We start from the raw sequence: 22,449 nt of genomic DNA on the forward strand, positions 1-22,449 counted from the left end.
GGCCACCAAGAAAGGGTGACCACCATGGCAGGGTGACCACCATGGCAGGGTGACCACCAGGGCAGGGTGACCACCATGGCAGGGTGGCCACCATGGCAGGGTGGCCACCATGGCAGGGTGGTCACCACGGCAGGGTGGCCACCATGGCAGGGTGGTCACCATGGCACGGAGGCCACTATGGCAGGTTGACCTCCATGGCAGGGTGGCCACCATGGCAGGATGGCCACCATGGAAGGATGACCACCATGGCAGGGTGGCGACCATGGCACGGTGACCATAATGGCAGGATGACCACCATGGCAGGGTGACCACTATGGCAGGGTGCCCACCATGGCAGGGTGGCCACCATGGTGGCAGGGTGACCACCATGGCAGGGTGACCACCATGGCAGAGTGACCACAATGGCAGGGTGGTCACCATGGCAGGGTGACCACCATGGCAGGGTGGCCACCATGGCAGTGTGTCCACCATGGCAGGGAGACCACCATGGCAGGGTGACCACCATGGCAGGGTGGCCATCATGGCAGGGTGACCACCATAGCAGGGTGACCACCATGGCAGGGTGGTCACCATGGCAGGGTGACCACCATGGCAGACTGGCTACCATGGCAGGGAGGCCACCATGTCAGGGTGACCACAATGGAAGGGTGACCACCATGGCAGGGTGACCACCATGGCAGGGTGGTCACCATGGCAGGGTCACCACCATTGAAGGGTGGCCACCATGGCAGGGTGGCCACCATGGCAGGGTGACCACCATGGCAGGGTGACCACCATGGCAGGGTGGCCACCATGGCAGGGTTGCCACCATGGCATTGTGGCCACCATGGCAGGGTGGCCACCATGACAGGGTAACCACCATAGCAGGGTGACCACAATGGCAGGGTGGCCACCATGGCAGGGTGGCCACTATGGCAGGGTGGCCACTATGGCAGGGTGACCATAATGGCAGGGTAGCCACGATGGCAGGGTGGCCCCCATGGCAGGGTGACCACCATGGCAGACTGGCTACCATGGCAGGGAGGCCACCATGTCAGGGTGACCACAATGGAAGGGTCACCACCATGGCAGGGTGACCACCATGGCAGGGTGGTCACCATGGCAGGGTCACCACCATTGAAGGGTGGCCACCATGGCAGGGTGGCCACCATGGCAGGGTGACCACCATGGCAGGGTGACCACCATGGCAGGGTGGCCACCATGGCAGGGTTCCCACCATGGCATTGTGGCCACCATGGCAGGGTGGCCACCATGACAGGGTAACCACCATGGCAGGGTGACCACAATGGCAGGGTGGCCACCATGGCAGGGTTCCCACTATGGCAGGGTGGCCACTATGGCAGGGTGACCATAATGGCAGGGTAGCCACGATGGCAGGGTGGCCCCCATGGCAGGATGACCACCATGGCAGGGTGGCCACGATGGCAGGGTGGCCACCATGGCAAAGTGACCACCATGGCAGGGTGGCCACCATAGCAGGGTGGCCACCATGGCAGGGTGACCACCATTGCAGGATGACCACCATGGCAGGGTGACCACCATGGCAGGGTGGCCACAATGGCAAAGTGACCACCATGGCAGGGTGGCCACCATGGCAGGGTGACCACCATGGCAGGGTGACCACCATGGCAGGATGACCACCATTGCTGGGTGACCACCATGGCAGGGTGGCCACGAAGGGAGGGTGGCCACCATGGCAGGGTGACCACCATGGCAAAGGGGAAAACATGGCAGGGTGGCCACCATGGCAGGGTGAATACCATGGCAGGATGACCACCATGGCAGGGTGACCACCATGGCAGGGTTGTCACCATGGCAGGGTGACCACCATGGCAGGGTGGCCACCATGGCAGGGTTGCCACCATGGCAGGGTGACCACCATGGTAGGGTGGTCACCATGGCAGGGTGACCACCATGGCAGGGAGGCCACCATGGCAGGGTGGCCACCATGGCAGGGTGACCACCATGGCAGGGTGACCACAATGGCAGGGTGGCCACCATGGCAGGGTGACCACCATGGCAGGGTGACCACCATGGCAGGGTGACCACCATGGCAGGGTGGCCACCATGGCAGGGTGGCCACCATGGCAGGGTGGTCACCACGGCAGGGTGGCCACCATGGCAGGGTGTTCACCATGGCAGGGTGGCCACTATGGCAGGTTGACCTCCATGGCAGGGTGGCCACCATGGCAGGATGGCCACCATGGAAGGTTGACCACCATGGCAGGGTGGCGACCATGGCACGGTGACCATAATGGCAGGATGACCACCATGGCAGGGTGACCACCATGGCAGGGTGACCACTATGGCAGGGTGCCCACCATGGCAGGGTGGCCACCATGGTGGCAGGGTGACCACCATGGCAGGGAGACCACCATGGCAGGGTGGCCACCATGGCAGTGTGTCCACCATGGCAGGGTGACCACCATGGCAGGGTGACCACCATTGCAGGGTGGCCATCATGGCAGGGTGACCACCATGGCAGGGTGACCACCATGGCAGGGTGGTCACCATGGCAGGGTGACCACCATGGCAGACTGGCTACCATGGCAGGGTGGCCACCATGTCAGGTTGACCACAATGGAAGGGTGACCACCATGGCAGGGTGACCACCATGGCAGGGTGGTCACCATGTAAGGGTCACCACCATTGAAGGGTGGCCACCATGGCAGGGTGGCCACCATGGCAGGGTGACCACCATGGCAGGGTGACCACCATGGCAGGGTGGCCACCATGGCAAGGTTGCCACCATGGCATTGTGGCCACCATGGCAGGGTGGCCACCATGACAGGGTAACCACCATGGCAGGGTGACCAAAATGGCAGGGTGGCCACGATGGCAGGGTGGCCACTATGGCAGGGTGGCCACTATGGCAGGGTGACCATTATGGCAGGGTAGCCACGATGGCAGGGTGGCCCTCATGGCAGGGTGACCACCATTGCAGGGTGGCCACGATGGCAGGGTGGCCACCATGGCAAAGTGACCACCATGGCAGGGTGGCCACCATAGCAGGGTGGCCACCATGGCAGGGTGACCACCATGGCAGGATGACCACCATGGCAGGGTGACCACCATGGCAGGGTGGCCACAATGGCAAAGTGACCATCATGGCAGGGTGGCCACCATGGCAGGGTGACCACCATAGCAGGGTGACCACCATGGCAGGATGACCACCATTGCTGGGTGACCACAATGGCAGGGAGGCCACCATGGCAGGGTGACCACCATGGCAGGGTGGCCACGATGGGAGGGTGGCCACCATGGCAGGGTGACCACCATGGCAGGGGGGAAAACATGGCAGGGTGGCCACCATGGCAGGGTGAATACCATGGCAGGATGACCACCATGGCAGGGTGACCACCATGGCAGGGTGGTCACCATGGCAGGGTGACCACCATGGCAGGGTGCCCACCATGGCAGGGTTGCCACCATGGCAGGGTGACCACCATGGTAGGGTGGTCACCATGGCAAGGTGACCACCATGGCAAGGAGGCCACCATGGCAGGGTGGCCACCATGGCAGGGTGACCACCATGGCAGGGTGGACACCATGCAGGGTGACCAACATGGCAGGGTGGTCACCATGGCAGGGTGACCACCATGGCAGGGAGGCCACCATGGCAAGGTGGACACCATGGCAGGGTGACCACCATGGCAAGGTGACCAACATGGCAGGGTGGCTACAATGGCAGGGTGATCACCATGGCAGGGTGGCCACCATGGCAGGGTGACCACAATGGCAATGTGACCACCATGGCAGGGTGGCCACCATGGAAGGGTGACCACCATGGCAGGGTAGCGACCATGGCAGGGTGACCCCCATGGCAGGATGACCACCATGGCAGGGTGACCTCCATGGCAGGGTGGCCACCATGGCAGGGTGGCCACCATGGCAGGGTGACCACAATGGTAGGGTGACCACCATGGCAGGGTGGCCAACATGGCAGGGTGACAACCATGGCAGGGTGGCGACCATGGCAGGGTGACCACCATGGCAGGATGACCACCATGGCAGGGTGACCACCATGGCTAGGTGGCCACCATTGCAGGGTGTCCACCATTGCAGGGTGACCACCATGGCAGGGTGGCCACCAAAGCAGGGTGACCACCATGGCAGGGTGACCACCATGGCAGGGTGACCACCATGACATGGTGATTACCATGGTAGAGTGACTATCATGGCAGGGTGACCAACATGGCAGGGTGACCACCATGGCAGGGTGACCACCATGGCAGAGTGGCCACCAAGGCAGGGAGGCCACCAAGGCAGGGTGACCACCATGGCAGTGTGACCGCCATGGCAGGGTGGTCACTAAGAAAGGGTGACCACCATGGCAGGGTGACCAACATGGCAGGGTGACCACGATGGCAGGGTGACCACCAAGGAACTGATGACCTCCATGACAGGATGACCACCATGGCAGGGTGACCAGCATGGTAGGGTGACCATCATGCCATGGTGGTCACACTGCCATGGTGGTCACCCTGCCATGGTGGTCACCTTAACATGGCAGGGTGGCCACCAAGGCAGGGTGGCCACCAAGGCAAGGTGACCACCATGGCAGTGTGACCACCATGGCAGGGTGGCCACCAAGAAAGGGTGACCACCATGGCAGGTTGACCACCATGGCAGGGTGACCACCATGGCAGGGTGACCAGCATTACAGGGTGGCCACCATGGCAGGGTGGCCACCATGGCAGGGTGGTCACCACGGCAGGGTGGCCACCATGGCAGGGTGGTCAACATGGCAGGGTGGCCACTATGGCAGGTTTACCACTATGGCAGGGTGGCCACCATGGCAGGGTGGCCACCATGGCAGGGTGGCCACCATGGCAGGGTGACCACAATGGCAGGGCGACCATCATGGCAGGGTGGCCACCATGGCAGGGTGACCACCATGGCAGGGTGGAGACCATGGCAGGGTGACCACCATGGCAGGATGACCACCATGGCAGGGTGACCACCATGGCAGGGTGACCACTATGGCAGGGTGGCCACCATGGCAGGGTGACCACCATGGCAGGGTGACCACCATGGCAGAGTGTCCACAATGGCAGGGTGGTCACCATGGCAGGGTGACCACCATGGCAGGGTGGCCACCATGGCAGGGAGGCCACCATGGCAGGGTGACCACCATGGCAGGGTGACCACCGTGGCACTGTGGTCACCATGGCTGGGTGACCACCATGGCAAGGTGGCCACTATGGCAGGGTGACCACCATGGCAGGGTGGTCACCATGACAGGGTGACCACCATTGCAGGGTGGCCACCATGGCAGGGTGGCCACCATGGCAGGGTGACCACCATGGCAAGTTGACCACCATGGCTGGGTGGCCACCATGGCAGGGTGGCCACCATGGCAGGGTGGCCACCATGGCAGAGTGAACACCATGGCAGGGTGGCCACCATGGCAGGGTGGCCACTATGGCAGGGTAGCCACTATGGCAGGGTGACCACAATGGCAGGGTGGCCACGATGGCATAGTGGCCCCCATGGCATGGTGACCACTATGGCAGGGTGGCCACGATGGCAGGGTGGCCACCATGGCAGGGTGACCACCATGGCAGGGTGGAAAACATGGCAGGGTGGCCACCATGGCAGGGTGGCCACCATGGCAGGGTGACCACCATGGCAGGGTGGCCACCATGGCATGGTGACCACGATGGCAGGGTGGCCACCATGGCAGGGTGGTCACCATGGCAGGGTGACCACCATGGCAGGGAGGCCACCGTGGCAAGGTGGCCACCATGGCAGGGTGTAAACCATGGCAGGGTGACCACCATGGCAGGGTGGTGACCATGGCAGGGTGACCACCATGGCAGGATGACTACCATGGCAGGGTGACCTCCATCTCAGGGTGGCCACCATGGCAGGGTAGCCTCTATGGCAGGGTGACCACAATGGTAGGGTGACCACCATGGCAGGGTGGCCACCATGGCAGGGTGGCCACCATGGCAGGGTGGCCACCATGACAGGGTGGCCACCATGGCATGGTGGCCACCATGGCAGGGTGACCACCATGGCAGGGTGACCACCATGGCAGTGTGGCCACCATGGCAGGGTGACCACCATGGCAGGGTGACCACCATGGCAGTGTGGCCACCATGGCAGGGTGACCGCCATGGCAGGGTGGCCACCATGGCAGGGTGCGCACCATGGCAGGATAACCACCATGGCAGGGTGGCTACCATGGCAGGGTGACCACCATGGCAGGGTGGTCACCATAGCAGGGTGACCACCATTGCAGAGTGGATACCATGGCAGGGTGGCCACCATGGCAGGGTGACCACCATGGCAGGGTGACCACCATGAAATGGTGGCCACCATTGCAGGGTGGCCACCATGGCAGGGTGGCCACCATGGCAGGGTGACCACCATGGAAGGGTGGCCACCATGGCAGGGTGGCCACCATTGCAGGGTGGCCACCATGGCAGAGTGGCCACCATGGCAGGGTGGCCACTATGGAAGGGTGGTCACTATGGCAGAGTGACCACCATGGCAGGGTGGCCACGATGGCAGGGTGTCCATCTTGGAAGGGTGGCCACCATGGCAGGGTGGCCACGATAACAGGGTGACTATTATGGCAGGGTGACCACCATGGCAGGGTGATCACCATGGTAGGGTGACCACTATGGCAGTGTGACCACCATGGCAGGGTAACCACCATCGCAGGGTGACCACCATGGCAGGGTGACCACCATGGCAGGGTGGCCATCATTGCAGGCTTGCCACCATGGCAGGGTGACCACCATGGCAGGGTGGCCACCATGGCAGGGTGGCCACCATTGCTGTATAACCACCACGGCACGGTGGCCACCATGGCAGGGTGACCACCATGGCAGGGTGGTCACCATGAAAAGGTGACCACCATTGCAGGGTGTATATTATGGCAGGGTGGCCACAATGGCAGGGTGACCACCATGGCAGGGTGACCACCATGAAAGGGTGGCCACCATGGCAGGGTGGCCACCATTGCAGGGTGGCCACCATAGCAGGGTGGCCACCATGGCAGGGTGGCCACCATGGCAGGGTGACCACCATGGCAGGGTGGCCACAATGGCAGGGTGGCCACTATGGAAGAATGGTCACTATGGCAGGGTGACCACCATGGCAGGGTGGCCAAGATGGTAGGGTGTCCATCATGGCAGGGTGACCACCATGGCAGGGTGGCCACGATGGCAGGGTGACCACCATGGCAGGGTGACTACCATGGCAGGGTGGCCACCATGGCAGGATGGCCACCATGGCAGGGTGACAACCATGGCAGGATGACCACCATGGCAGGGTGACCACCATGGCAGGGTGGACACCATGGCATGGTGACCACGATGGCAGGGTGGCCATCATGGCAGGGTGGCCACCATGGCAGGGTGGCCACCATGGCAAGGTGACCACCATGGCAGGGTGGCCACCATGGCAAGGTGACCACCATGGCAAAGTGACCACCATGAATGGGTGACCACCATGGCAGGGTGATCACCATGGCAAGGTAACCACCATGGCAGGGTGACCACCATTGCAGGGTGGCAACCATGGCAGGGTGACCACCATGGCAGGGTCACCACCATGGCAGGGTCACCACCATGGCAGGGTGACCACCATAGCAGGGTGACCACCATGGCAGGGTGGCAACAATGACAGGGTGACCACCGTGGCAGGGTGACCACCATGGTAGGGTGGCCACCATGGCAGGGTGACCACCATGGCAGTGTGGCCACACTGGCAGGGTGTTCACCATTGCAGGGTGGCCACCATGGCAGGGTGACCACCATGGCAGGATGACCACCATGGCAGGGTGACCACCATGACAGGGTGACCACCATGGCAGGGTGACCACCATGACAGGGTGACCACCATAGGGTGACCACCATGGCATGGTGACCACCATGGCAGGGTGACCACAATGGCATGGTGGCTACCATGGCAGGGTGATAACCATGGCAGGGTGACCACCATGGCAGGGTGGCCACCATGGCAGGGTGACCACCATGGCAGGGTGATCACCATGGCAGGGTGGCCACCATGGCAGGGTGACCACCATGACAGGGTGACCACCATGGCAGGGTGACCACCAAGGCAGGGTGACCACCATGGCAGGGTGATCACCATGGCAGGGTGGCCACCATGCCAGGGTGACCGCCATGACAGGGTGACCACCATGGCAGGGTGACCACCATGGCAGGGTGATAACCATGGCAGGGTGACCACCTTGGCAGGGTGATCACCATGGCAGGGTGACCACCATGGCAGGGTGACCACCATGGCAGGGGGGCAACCATGGCAGTGTGACCACCGTGGCAGGGTGACCACCATGGCAGGGTGACCCCCATGGCAAGGTGGCCACCAAGACAGGGAGGTAACAATGGCATGTTGGCCACAAAGGCAGGGAGGTCACCATGGCAAGGTGGCCACCATGGCAGGGTGGTCACAATAGCAGGGTGGCCAAAAAGGCAGGGAGACCTCCATGGCAGGGTGGCCACCATGCCAGGTTGGCCATCAAGGCAGGGTGGCCACAAAGGCAGGGTAGCCCTCAAGGCAGGGTGGCCATCATGGCAGGGTGGCCGCCATGGCAGGTTGGCTACCATGGCAGGGTGGCCGTGGCAGGGTGGCCACCATGGCAGGGTGGCCATCAAGGCCGGGTAGCCACCAAGGCAGGGTGGCCACCACGGCAGGGTGGCCACCATTTCAGGGTGGCCACCATAGCAGGGTGGCTACCATGGCAGGGTAGCCACCAAGGCAGGGTGGCCACCAAGGCAGGATGGCCACCAAGGCAGGGTAGCTACCAAGGCAGGGTAGCCACCCATTCAGGGTAGCCACCAAGGCAGGGTGGCCACCATGGCAGGGTGACCACCATGGCAAGGCGGCCACCATGGCAGGGTGGCCACTGTGGAAGGGTGGCCACTATGACAGGGTGACCACCATGGCAGGGTGGCCACGATGGCAGCGTGTCCACCATGGCAGGGTGACCACCATGGCAGGGTGACCACCATGGCAGGGTGGCCACCATGGCAGGGTGACCACCATGGCAAGATGACCATCATGGCAGGGTGACCACCATGGCAGGGTGATCACCATGGCAGGGTGACCACTATGGCAGGGTGACCACCATGGCAGGGTGACCACCATCGCAGAATGACCACCATTGCAGGGTGACCACCATGGCAGGGTGACCATCATGGCAGGCTGGCCACCATGGCAGGGTGACCACCATGGCAGGGTGACCACCATGGCAGGGTGGCCACCATGGCAAGGTGACCACCATGGCAGGGTGGCCATCATGGCAGGGTGACCACCATGGCAGGGTGATCACCATGGCAAGGTGACCACTATGGCAGGGTGACCACCATGGCAGGGTGACCACCATCGCAGAATGACCACCATGGCAGGGTGACCACCATGGCAGGGTGATCACTATGGCAGGGTAACCACCATGGCAGGGTGACCACCATTGCAGGGTGGCAACCATGGCAGGGTGACCACCATGGCAGGGTCACCACCATGGCAGGGTCACCACCATGGCAGGATGACCACCATAGCAGGGTGACCACCATGGCAGGGTGGCCACAATGACAGGGTGACCACCGTGGCAGGGTGACCACCATGGCAGGATGGCCACCATGGCAGGGTGACTACCATGGCAGTGTGGCCACACTGGCAGGGTGTTCACCATTGCAGGGTGGCCACCATGGCAGGGTGACCACCATGGCAGGATGACCACCATGGCAGGGTGACCACCATGGCAGGGTGACCACCATGGCAGGGTGACCACCATGGCAGGGTGATCACCATGGCAGGGTGGCCACCATGGCAGGGTGACCACCATGACAGGGTGACCACTATGGCAGGGTGACCACCATGGCAGGGTGACCACCATTACAGGGTGATCACCATGGCAGGGTGGCCACCATGGCAGGGTGACCACCATGACAGGGTGACCACAATGGCAGGGTGACCACCATGGCAGGGTGACCACCATGGCAGGGTGATCACCACGGCAGGATGACCACCATAGCAGGGTGACCACCATGGCGGGGGGGCCACCATGGCAGTGTGACCACCATGGCGGGGTGACCACCATGGCAGGGTGACCACCATGGCAGGGTGACCCCCATGGCAAGGTGGTCACCAAGACAGGGAGGTAACAATGGCAGGTTGGCCACCATGGCAGGGAGGTCACCATGGCAAGGTGGCCACCATGGCAGGGTGGTCACAATAGCAGGGTGGCCACCAAGGCAGGGTGACCTCCATGGCAGGGTGGCCACCATGCCAGGTTGGCCATCAAGGCAGGGTGGCCACAAAGGCAGGGTAGCCACCAAGGCAGGGTGGCCATCATGGCAGGGTGGCCACCATGGCAGGGTGGCCACCATGGCAGGGTGGCCATCAAGGCCGGGTAGCCACCAAGGCAGGGTGGCCATCATGGCAGGGTGGCCACCATTTCAGGGTGGCCACCATAGCAGGGTAGCCACCATGGCAGGGTAGCCACCAAGGCAGGGTGGCCACCAAGGCAGGATGGCCACCAAGGCAGGGTAGCCACCAAGGCAGGGTAGCCACCCATTCAGGGTAGCCACCAAGGCAGGGTGGCCACCATCGCAGGGTGACCACCATGGCAGGGTGACCACCATGGCAAGGTGACCACCATGGCAGGGTGACCACCATGGCAGGGTGACCACCATGGCAGGGTGATCACCATGGCAGGGTGACCACCATGGCAGGGTGATCACCATGGCAGGGTGACCACCATGGCAGGGTGACCACCATGGCAGGGGGGCCACCATGGCAGTGTGACCACCATGGCAGGGTGACCACCATGGCAGGGTGACCACCATGGCAGGGTGACCCCCATGGCAAGGTGGTCACCAAGACAGGGAGGTAACAATGGCAGGTTGGCCACCAAGGCAGGGAGGTCACCATGGCAAGGTGGCCACCATGGCAGGGTGGTCACAATAGCAGGGTGGCCACCAAAACAGGGTGACCTCCATGGCAGGGTGGCCACCATGGCAGGTTGGCCATCAAGGCAGGGTGGCCACAAAGGCAGGGTAGCCACCAAGGCAGGGTGGCCATCATGGCAGGGTGGACACCATGGCAGGTTGGCTACCATGGCAGGGTGGCCGTGGCAGGGTGGCCACAAAGGCCGGGTAGCCACCAAGGCAGGGTGGCCACCATGGCAGGGTGGCCACCATTTCAGGGTGGGCACCATAGCAGGGTGGCCACCAAGGCAGGGTAGCCACCAAGGCAGGGTGGCCACCAAGGCAGGATGGCCACCAAGGCAGGGTAGCCACCAAGGCAGGGTAGCCACCCATTCAGGGTAGCCACCAAGGCAGGGTGGCCACCATGGCAGGGTGACCACCATGGCAGGGTGACCACCATGGCAAGGTGACCACCAAGGCAGGGTGACCAACATGGCAGGGTGACCACCATGCCAGGGTGGCCACCATGGCAGGGTGACCACCATGGCAGGGTGACCACTATGGCAGGGTGATCACCATGGCAGGGTGACCACCATGGCAGGGTGGCCACCATGGCAGGGTGACAACCATGGCAGGGTGACCACCATGGCAGGGTGATCACCATGGCAGGGGGACCTCCATGGCAGGGTGATCACCATGGCAGGGTGGCCACGATGGCAGGGTGGCCACCATGGCAGGGTGACCACCATGGCAGGGTGGCCATTTTGGCAGGGTGACCACAATGGCAGGGTGATCACCATGGCAGGGTGACCACTATGGCAGGGTGACCACCATGGCAGGGTGACCACCATCGCAGAATTACCACCATTGCAGGGTGACCACCATGGCAGGGTGACCATCATGGCAGGCTGGCCACCATGGCAGGGTGACCACCATGGCAGGGTGACCACCATGGCAGGGTGGCCACCATGGCAGGGTGACCACCATGGCAGGGTGGCCATCATGGCATTGTGACCACCATGGCAGGGTGATCACCAGGGCAAGGTGACCACTATGGCAGGGTGACCACCATGGCAGGGTGACCACCATCGCAGAATGACCACCATGGCAGGGTGACCACCATGGCAGGGTGATCACTATGGCAGGGTAACCACCATGGCAGGGTGACCACCATTGCAGGGTGGCAACCATGGCAGGGTGACCACCATGGCAGGGGGACCACCATGGCAGGGTCACCACCATGGCGGGATGACCACCATAGCAGGGTGACCACCATGGCAGGGTGGCCACAATGACAGGGTGACCACCGTGGCAGGGTGACCACCATGGCAGGATGGCCACCATGGCAGGGTGACTTCCATTTCAGTGTGGCCACACTGGCAGGGTGTTCACTATTGCAGGGTGGCCACCATGGCAGGGTGACCACCATGGCAGGGTGACCACCATGGCAGGGTGACCACCATGGCAGGGTGACCACCATGGCAGGGTGACCACCATGGCAGGGTGACCACCATAGCAGGGTGACCACCATGGCGTGGTGACCACCATGGCAGGGTGACCACAATGGCATGGTGGCTACCATGGCAGGGTGACCACCATGGCAGGGTGACCACCATGGCAGGGTGGCCACCATGGCAGGGTGACCACCATGGCAGGGTGGCCACCATGGCAGGGTGACCACCATGGCAGGGTGATCACCATGGCAGGGTGGCCACCATGGCAGGGTGACCACCATGACAGGGTGACCACTATGGCAGGGTGACCACCATGGCAGGGTGACCACCATGGCAGGGTGATCACCATGGCAGGGTGGCCACCATGGCAGGGTGACCACCATGACAGGGTGACCACCATGGCAGGGTGACCACCATGGCAGGGTGACCACCATGGCAGGGTGATCACCATGGCAGGGTGACCACCATGGCGGGGGGCCACCATGGCAGTGTGACCACCATGGCAGGGTGACCACCATGGCAGGGTGACCACCATGGCAGGGTGACCCCATGGCAAGGTGGTCACCAAGACAGGGAGGTAACAATGGCAGGTTGGCCACCATGGCAGGGAGGTCACCATGGCAAGGTGGCCACCATGGCAGGGTAGTCACAATAGCAGGGTGGCCACCAAGGCAGGGTGACCTCCATGGCAGGGTGGCCACCATGCCAGGTTGGCCATCAAGGCAGGGTGGCCACAAAGGCAGGGTAGCCACCAAGGCAGGGTGGCCATCATGGCAGGGTGGCCACCATGGCAGGTTGGCTACCATGGCAGGGTGGCCGTGGCAGGGTGGCCACCATGGCAGGGTGGCCATCAAGGCCGGGTAGCCACCAAGGCAGGGTGGCCATCATGGCAGGGTGGCCACCATTTCAGGGTGGCCACCATAGCAGGGTAGCCACCATGGCAGGGTAGCCACCAAGGCAGGGTGGCCACCAAGGCAGGATGGCCACCAAGGCAGGGTAGCCACCAAGGCAGGGTAGCCACCCATTCAGGGTAGCCACCAAGGCAGGGTGGCCACCATCGCAGGGTGACCACCATGGCAGGGTGACCACCATGGCAAGGTGACCACCATGGCAGGGTGACCACCATGGCAGGGTGACCACCATGGCAGGGTGATCACCATGGCAGGGTGACCACCATGGCAGGGTGATCACCATAGCAGGGTGGCCACGATGGCAGGGTGGCCACCATCTCAGGGTGACCACCATGGCAGGGTGGCCATCATGACAGGGTGACCACCATGGCAGGGTGATCACCATTGCAGGGTGACCACTATGGCAGGGTGACCACCAAGGCAGGGTGACCACCATGGCAGGGTGATCATCATGACAGGCTGGACACCATGGCAGGGTGACCACCATGGCAGGGTGACCACCATGGCAAGGTGACCACCATGGCAGGGTGACCACCATGGCAGGGTGACCACCATGGCAGGGTGGCTACCATGGCAGGGTGACCACCATGGCAGGGTGACCACCATGGCAGGGTGATTACCATGACAGGGTAACCACCATGGCAGGGTGACCTCCATATCAGGATGGCAACCATGGCAGGGTGACCACCATGGCAGGGTGACCACCATGGCAGGGTGACCACCATGGCAAGGTGACCACTATAGCAGGGTGACCACCATGGCAGGGTGGCCACAATGACAGGGTGACCACCATGGAAGGGTGACCACCATGGCAGGGTGGCCACCATGGCAGGGTGACCACCATGGCAGTGTGGCCTCACTGGCAGGGTGTTCACCATTGCAGGGTGGCCATCATGGAAGGGTGACCACCATGGCAGGATGACCACCATGGCAGGGCGACCACCATGGCAGGGTGACCACCATGGCAGGGTGACCACCATGGCAGGGTGACCACAATAGCAGGGTGACCACCATGGCATGGTGACCACCATGGCAGGGTGACCACAATGGCATGGTGGCTACCATGGCAGGGTGACCACCATGGCAGGGTGATTACCATGGCAGGGTGGCCACCATGGCAGGGTGACCACCATGACAGGGTGACCACCATGGCAGTGTGACCACCATGGCAGGGTGACCACCATGGCAGGGTGATCACCATGGCAGGGTGGCCACCATGGCAGGGTGACCACCATGACAGGGTGACCACCATGGCAGGGTGACCACCATGGCAGGGTGACCACTATGGCAGGGTGACCACCATGGCAGGGTGATCACCATGGCAGGGTGACCACCATGGCAGGGTGACCACCATGGCAGGGTGACCACCAGGTCAGGGTGACCACCATAGCAGGGTGACCTCCATGGTAGGGTGACCACCATGGCAGGGTGACCACCATGGCAGGGGGGCCACCATGGCAGTGTGACCACCATGGCAGGGTGACCACCATGGCAGGGTGACCACCATGGCAGGGTGACCCCCATGGCAAGGTGGCCACCAAGGCAGGGAGGTAACAATGGCAGGTTGGCCACCAAGGCAGGGAGGTCACCGTGGCAAGGTGGCCACCATGGCAGGGTGGTCACAATAGCAGGGTGGCCACCAAGGCGGGGTGACCTCCATGGCAGGGTGGCCACCATGCCAGGTTGGCCATCAAGGCAGGGTGGCCACCAAGGCTGGGTAGCCACCAAGGCAGGGTGGCCATCATGGCAGGGTGGCCACCATGGCAGGTTGGCTACCATGGCAGGGTGGCCGTGGCAGGGTGGCCACCATGGCAGGGAGGCCATCAAGGCCGGGTAGCCACCAAGGCAGGGTGGCCACCATGGCAGGGTGGCCACCATTTCAGGGTGGCCACCATAGCAGGGTGGCCACCATGGCAGGGAAGCCACCAAGGCAGGGTGGCCACCAAGGCAGGGTTGCCACCAAGGCAGGGTGGCCACCAAGGCAGGGTAGCCACCAAGGCAGGGTAGCCACCCATTCAGGGTAGCCACCACGGCAGGGTGGCCACCATGGCAGGGTGGCCACCATGGCAGGGTGGCCACCATGGAAGGGTAGCCACCATGGCAGGGTGACCACCATGGCAGGGTGGCCACCAAGGCAGGGTAGCCACCAAGGCAGGGTGGCCACCAAGGCATGGTAGTAACCAAGGCAGGGTGGCCACAATGGCAAGGAGGCCTCCAAGGCAGGGTGGCCACCAAGGCAGGGTGGCCACAATGGCAGGGTGGCCACCATGGCAGGGTGACCACCAGGGCAGGGTGACCACCATAGCAGGGTGACCTCCATGGTAGGGTGACCACCATGGCAGGGTGACAACCATGGCAGGGGGACCACCATGGCAGTGTGACCACCATGGCAGGGTGACCACCAGGGCAGGGTGACCACCATAGCAGGGTGACACTCATGGTAGGGTGACCACCATGGCAGGGTGACCACCATGGCAGGGGGGCCACCATGGCAGTGTGACCACCATGGCAGGGTGACCACCATGGCAGGGTGACCACCATGGCAGAGTGACCCCCATGGCAAGGTGGCCACCAAGGCAGGGAGGTAAGAATGGCAGGTTGGCCACCAAGGCAGGGAGGTCACCGTGGCAAGGTGGCCACCATGGCAGGGTGGTCACAATAGCAGGGTATCCACCAAGGCAGGGTGACCTCCATGGCAGGGTGGCCACCATGCCAGGTTGGCCATCAAGGCAGGGTGGCCACCAAGGCTGTGTAGCCACCAAGGCAGGGTGGCCATCATGGCAGGGTGGCCACCATGGCAGGTTGGCTACCATGGCAGGGTGGCCGTGGCAGGGTGGCCACAATGGCAGGGAGGCCATCAAGGCCGGGTAGCCACCAAGGCAGGGTGGCCACCATGGCAGGGTGGCCACCATTTCAGAGTGGCCACCATAGCAGGGTGGCCACGATGGCAGGGTGGCCACAATGGCAGGGTGGCCACCAAGGCAGGGTGGCCACCAAGGCAGGGTGGCCACCAAGGCAGGGTGGCCACCAAAGCAGGGTGGCCCGAAAAAGAAAAACTTTCATCGTCATTCACTCCATCACTGTCTTGCCAGAAGGGTGCTTTACACTACAGTTTTTAAACTGCAACATTAACACCCCTCCTTCAGAGTGCAGGCACTGTACTTCCCATCTCCAGGACTCAAGTCCGTCCTGCCGGTTTCCCTGAACCCCTTCATAAATGTTACTTTGCTCACACTCCAACAGCACGTCAACTCCTAAAAAATTTTGTCTCCATTCACTCCTAACACACTCACGCATGCTTGCTCGATGTCCAAGCCCCTCACACACAAAACCTCCTTTACCCCCTCTCTCCAATCTTTCCTAGGCCGATCCCTACCCTGCCTTCCCTCTTCTACAGATTTGTACTCTCGAAGTCATTCTATTTTGTTTCTTCCTATCTACATGTCCGAACCACCTCAACAACCCCTCCTCAGCCCTCTGGATAATAGACCATACCACGGGCGAGAATAGAATCCTCAGTCACAGAGTCATAAAACTCCAGACCGACGCATTAGCCTCTGGGCCAGCTGCTACAATAATATTCTTCCAACTAGGTATATTTAAATACCATAAGAAGGTTAGCATAGGCACCACTGTGACCACAAATGCAAGATTTTACAGACAAATTTCCCGCCAGCATGGCCGTGAAGAACTCTAGCTCAAGAGTCATTACGATACCACGAGTCATGACTCTGGATAATGGTTTTCGTAATCCCGCACCTCCTCCTAATTTCCAAACAATGAATTCTGAGCATTATATTCACACCACACATTGCCCTCAGACGCGACATCTTCACTACCTCCAGCCTTCTCCTTGTTGCAACATTCACGACCCATGCCTCACACCCATATAAGAATGTTGGTATAACTATACCAACTATACCAATACTAGTACTACTACTACTACTACTATTACTACTACTACTACTGCTACTGCTACTGCTACTACTACTACTACTACTACTATTACTACTACTACTACTGCTACTGCTACTGCTACTACTACTACTACTACTACTAAATAATAATAATAATAATAATAATAATAATAATAATAATAATAGTACAGTAATTTAATATAAAAGCTAAGATGTTATTTAGGTTATCAGTTTTTTCCCTGTAAATTATTTCTTTTCCTTGCCAGTTCTTTACCCTCTAAAAAACAAAAAAGAAAAGAGTGGAGACATTTTATAGTGATAAATATTTTGTGCAAATTCTCAGATTTATCAATTAAATTAACTCCTGCAAATAATAATTATTACCATTTTAGTCTTAAGTTAGGCTTCAGCTTTTCCGAAGTATTCTATATAACTTTAAACTTGATGAATACACACCTAAATGTCACTCATCTCTGTACAAACATTGTATCATACTGAAATGTATCTATTTCCTTACCTTTGTCATGACATAAATATATGTACATATATATGAAGAAAAAAGTATTATCATTATTATTATTATTATTATTATTATTATTATTATTATTGGTAAAGTGTATGGAAGAGTTATTATTGAAAGAATGAAGAGTAAGGCTGAGAGTAGGATAGCAGATGAACAAGGAGGCTTTAGGAAGGGTAGGGGGAGTGTAGACCAGGTGTTTACAGAGAAACATAAACATGATCAGTATTTAAATAAGGGTAGGGAGGTTTTTGTGGCATTTATTGATTTGAAAAAGGCGTATGACAGAGTGGATAGGGAGCAATGTGGCAGATGTTGAAAATGAATAGAATAGGATGTAGGTCATTGAAAGGATAGTGAGGCTCAGGTTAGAGTATATAGGTGTGAGGGGGATTATTTCCCAGTAAAAGTAGACCTTGCACAGGGATGTGTGATGTCACCGTGGTTGTTCAATATATTTATAGATATAATTGGAAGAAAAGTGAATGCTCGGGTGTTGGCAAGAAGTGTGGGGTCAAAAAATGAAAAATCTAACACAAAGTGGGAGTTGTCACAGTTGCTCTTTGCTGATGACACTGTGCTTTTGGGAGATTCTGAAGAGAAGTTGCAGAGATTGGTGGATGAATTTGGTAGGGTATGTAAAAGATGGAAATTACAAATGAAAATAGGAAAGAGTAAGGTGATGAGGATAACAAAACAATTTAGTAACGAAACACTGGATATCAGATTGTTGGGAGAGAGTATGGAGGAGGTAAATAACTTAATATTATATGGAATAATAACTTTATTTACTACAAGCACATATACAAGGTATACAGGCCCAGCTGACATTAATGGCATACTACTATATAGTAAGCTGCTTGTTATGCTGAGCATTTCGGGGAAATGATGTCAGTTTTATACGGATGCGACTCACACCAGTCGACTAACACCCAGGTACCCATTTTACTGTTGAGTGAACATAGACAACCGGTGTAAGGAAATACGTCCAATGTTTCCACCCCTTGGGTGGGAATCAAACCAGGATCTTCACCGTGAGAAGCAATAGCTTTTGCCACCAGACCACGGGAACCGCGGTCTGGTGGTCTGGTATTGAGATATTTAGGAGTGGATGTGTCAGCAGATGGGTCTAGGAAAGATGAAGTGAATCACAGAATTGTCGAAGTGAAAAAGGTGAGTTGTGTACTTAGGAGTCTGTGGAGACAAGAACTTTATCCTTGGAAGCAAAGAGGGGAATCTATGAGAGTATAATTATACGAATGCTCTTATATGGGTGTGAAGCATGGGTGATGAATGTTACAACAAGGAGAAGGCAGGAGGCAGTGAAGATGTCAAATCTGAGGGCAATGTGTGGTGTGAATATAATGCAGAGAAACTGTAGTTTGGAAATTAGGAGGTGTGGGAGTAACAAAACTATTATCCAGAGGGCTGAGGAGGGGTTGTTGAGGTGGTTCAGACATGTAGAGAGGTTGGAACGAAATAGAATGACTTCGAGAGTGTATAAATCTGTAGTGGAGGGAAGGCGGGGTAGAGGTCGGCCTAGGAAAGGTTGGAGGGAGGGATAAGGGAGGTTTTGTGTGAGAGAGGCTTGGACTTCCAGCAATCATGCGAGAGTGTGTTAGATAGGAGCGAATGGAGACAAATGGTTTTTAGGGCTTGACGTGCTGTTGGAGTGTGAGCAAAGTAACATTTATGAAGGGGTTCAGGGAAACCGGCAGGCCGGACTTGAGTCCTGGAGATGGGAAGTACAGTGCCTGCACTCTGAAGGAGGGGTGTTAATGTTGCAGTTTAAAAACTGTAGTGTAAAGCACCCTTCTGGCAAGACAGTGATGGAGTGAATGATGGTGAAAGTTTTTCTTTTTCGAGCCACCCTGCCTTGGTGGGAGACCGCCGGTGTGTTAAACTTATGATAATTTTTATTATGTGTTATTATTATTATTATTATTATTATTATTATTATTATCATTATTATTATTATTATTATTATTATTATTATTATTATTATTATTATCATTATTATTATTATCATTATTATTATTATTATTATTATTATCATTATCATTATTATTATTATCATTATTATTATTATTATTATTATTATTATTATTATTATTATTATTATTATTATTATTATTGTAGAGTGTTTGTGACATAAGTTTCTCACTCTCAGACTGCAGTACCTGGAGGCTGTGATCCACGAAGTTCTGCGTATGTCTTCCCTTATTCCCTTCAGTTTGTTTCATTATGTTACACAAGATATACAAGTTGGAGGTTATGTCTTACCCAAGGTCAGTCTGCTCTTTTGTGCTTCATAACTAATCTACAACTTGAAAATACATTTTTAGACAGCTTTACAGGCTGACCTTGCTTTACAGTGCTTTACTTTACAGCTGTTAGCTTTACAGTGCTTTACTTTACAGCTGTTAGCTTTACAGTGCTTTACTTTACAGCTGTTAGCTTTACAGTGCTTTACTTTACAGCTGTTAGCTTTACAGTGCTTTACTTTACAGCTGTTAGCTTTACATTGCTTTACTTTACAGCTGCTAGCTTTACAGTGCTTTACTTTACAGCTGTTAGCTTTACAGTGCTTTACTTTACACCTGTTAGCTTTACAGTGCTTTACTTTACAGCTGTTAGCTTTACAGTGCTTTACTTTACAGCTGTTAGCTTTACAGTGCTTCACTTTACAGCTGTTAGCTTTACAGTGCTTTACTTTACAGCTGTTAGCTTTACAGTGCTTCACTTTACAGCTGTTAGCTTTACAGTGCTTTACTTTACAGCTGTTAGCTTTACAGTGCTTTACTTTACAGCTGTTAGCTTTACAGTGCTTCACTTTACAGCTGTTAGCTTTACAGTGCTTTACTTTACAGTTGTTAGCTTTACAGTGCTTCACTTTACAGCTGTTACCTTTACAGTGCTTTACTTTACAGCTGTTACCTTTACAGTGATTTACTTTACAGCTGTTAGCTTTACAGTGCTTTACTTTACAGCTGTTATCTTTACAGTGCTTTACTTTACAGCTGTTAGCTTTACAGTGCTTCACTGTTTATAGTTATATCTATTCTTCATTTATTTTAAGGTAAGTAATATGTGTACTGTATGTGCATGGTTTTAGGCCTATCTCTGTGGCTCACTTAATACATAACAGTGTAAACATCTTATCAGCCTATTATATGAATTTCAAACTGAAAAATATCTGTTTACAGAAATTTTCACTTTACAGCAGTACCTCAGAACCTAACCTGTTGTATAAGCAAGGCCCTACTGTAGCTCGGAACCTAACCTGTTGTATAAGCAAGGCCCTACTGTAGCTCGAAACCTAACCTGCTGTATAAGCAAGGCCATACTGTAGCTCAGAACCTAACATGTTGTATAAGCAAGGCCATACTGTAGCTCCGAACCTAACCTGTTGTATAAGCAGGGCCCTACTGCAGCTCCGAACCTAACCTGTTGTATAAGCAAGGCCCTACTGTAGCTCCGAACCTAACCTGTTGTATAAGCAGGGCCCTACTGCAGCTCAGAACCTAACCTGTTGTATAAACAGGGGCCCTACTGCAGCTCCGAACCTAACCTGTTGTATAAGCAAGGCCCTACTGTAGCTCAGAACCTAACCTGCTGTACAAGCAGGGCCCTACTGTAGCTCAGAACCTAACCTGCTGTACAAGCAGGGCCCTACTGTAGCTCAGAACCTAACCTGCTGTACAAGCAGGGCCCTACTGTAGCTCAGAACCTAACCTGCTGTACAAGCAGGGCCCTACTGTAGCTCAGAACCTAACCTGCTGTATAAGCAGGGCCCTACTGTAGCTCAGAACCTAACCTGCTGTATAAGCAGGGCCCTACTGTAGCTCAGAACCTAACCTGCTGTATAAGCAGGGCCCTACTGTAGCTCAGAACCTAACCTGCTGTATAAGCAGGGCCCTACTGTAGCTCAGAACCTAACCTGCTGTATAAGCAAGGCCCTACTGCAGCTCCGAACCTAACCTGCTGTATAAGCAGGGCCTTACTGCAGCTCCGAGCCTAACCTGCTGGATAAGCTAGGCCCTACTGTAGCTCGGAACCTAACCTGCTGTATAAGCAGGGCCCTACTGTAGCTCGAAACCTAACCTGCTGTATAAGCAGGGCCCTACTGCACCTCCGAACCTAACCTGCTGTATAAGCAGGGCCTTACTGCAGCTCCGAGCCTAACCTGCTGGATAAGCTAGGCCCTACTGTAGCTCAGAACCCAACCTGCTGTATAAGCAGGGCCCTACTGTAGCTCGGAACCTAACCTGCTGTATAAGCAGGGCCCTACTGTAGCTCGGAGCCTAACCTGTTGTATAAGCAGGGCCCTACAGTAGCTCAGAGCCTAACCTATTGTATAAGCAGGGCCCTACTGTAGCTCAGAACCTAAACTGCTGTATAAGCAGGGCCCTACTGTAGCTCGGAACCTAACCTGCTGTATAAGCAGGGCCCTACTGTAGCTCGGAACCTAACCTGTTGTATAAGCAGGGGCCTACAGTAGCTCAGAACCTAACCTGCTGTATAAGCAGGGCCCTAATGTAGCTCAGAACCTAAACTGCTGTATAAGCAGGGCCCTACTGTAGCTCGGAACCTAACCTGCTGTATAAGCAGGGCCCTACAGTAGCTCAGAGCCTAACCTATTGTATAAGCAGGGCCCTACTGTAGCTCAGAACCTAACCTGCTGTATAAGCAGGGCCCTACCGTAGCTCAGAACCTAAACTGCTGTATAAGCAGGGCCCT

The 22,449-nt window shown here is 57.3% G+C and overlaps 1 protein-coding gene across 2 annotated transcripts in view; it reads left to right on the plus strand.

The window, feature by feature from the left end:
* Positions 1–22,449, plus strand: part of LOC128705483 (cytochrome P450 2L1) — a 309,064-nt gene that overhangs the window by 201,054 nt on the left and 85,561 nt on the right. For both annotated transcript variants that reach the window (XM_070104508.1, XM_070104507.1), the window contains exon 9: positions 19,880–19,997. In XM_070104508.1, the coding sequence (XP_069960609.1) occupies positions 19,880–19,997 (118 nt within the window). The remainder of the gene's footprint in view (positions 1–19,879; positions 19,998–22,449) is intronic.

The sequence above is a fragment of the Cherax quadricarinatus genome, chromosome 92 (assembly GCF_038502225.1).
Source record: "Cherax quadricarinatus isolate ZL_2023a chromosome 92, ASM3850222v1, whole genome shotgun sequence".
Lineage (NCBI taxonomy): Eukaryota > Metazoa > Arthropoda > Malacostraca > Decapoda > Parastacidae > Cherax > Cherax quadricarinatus.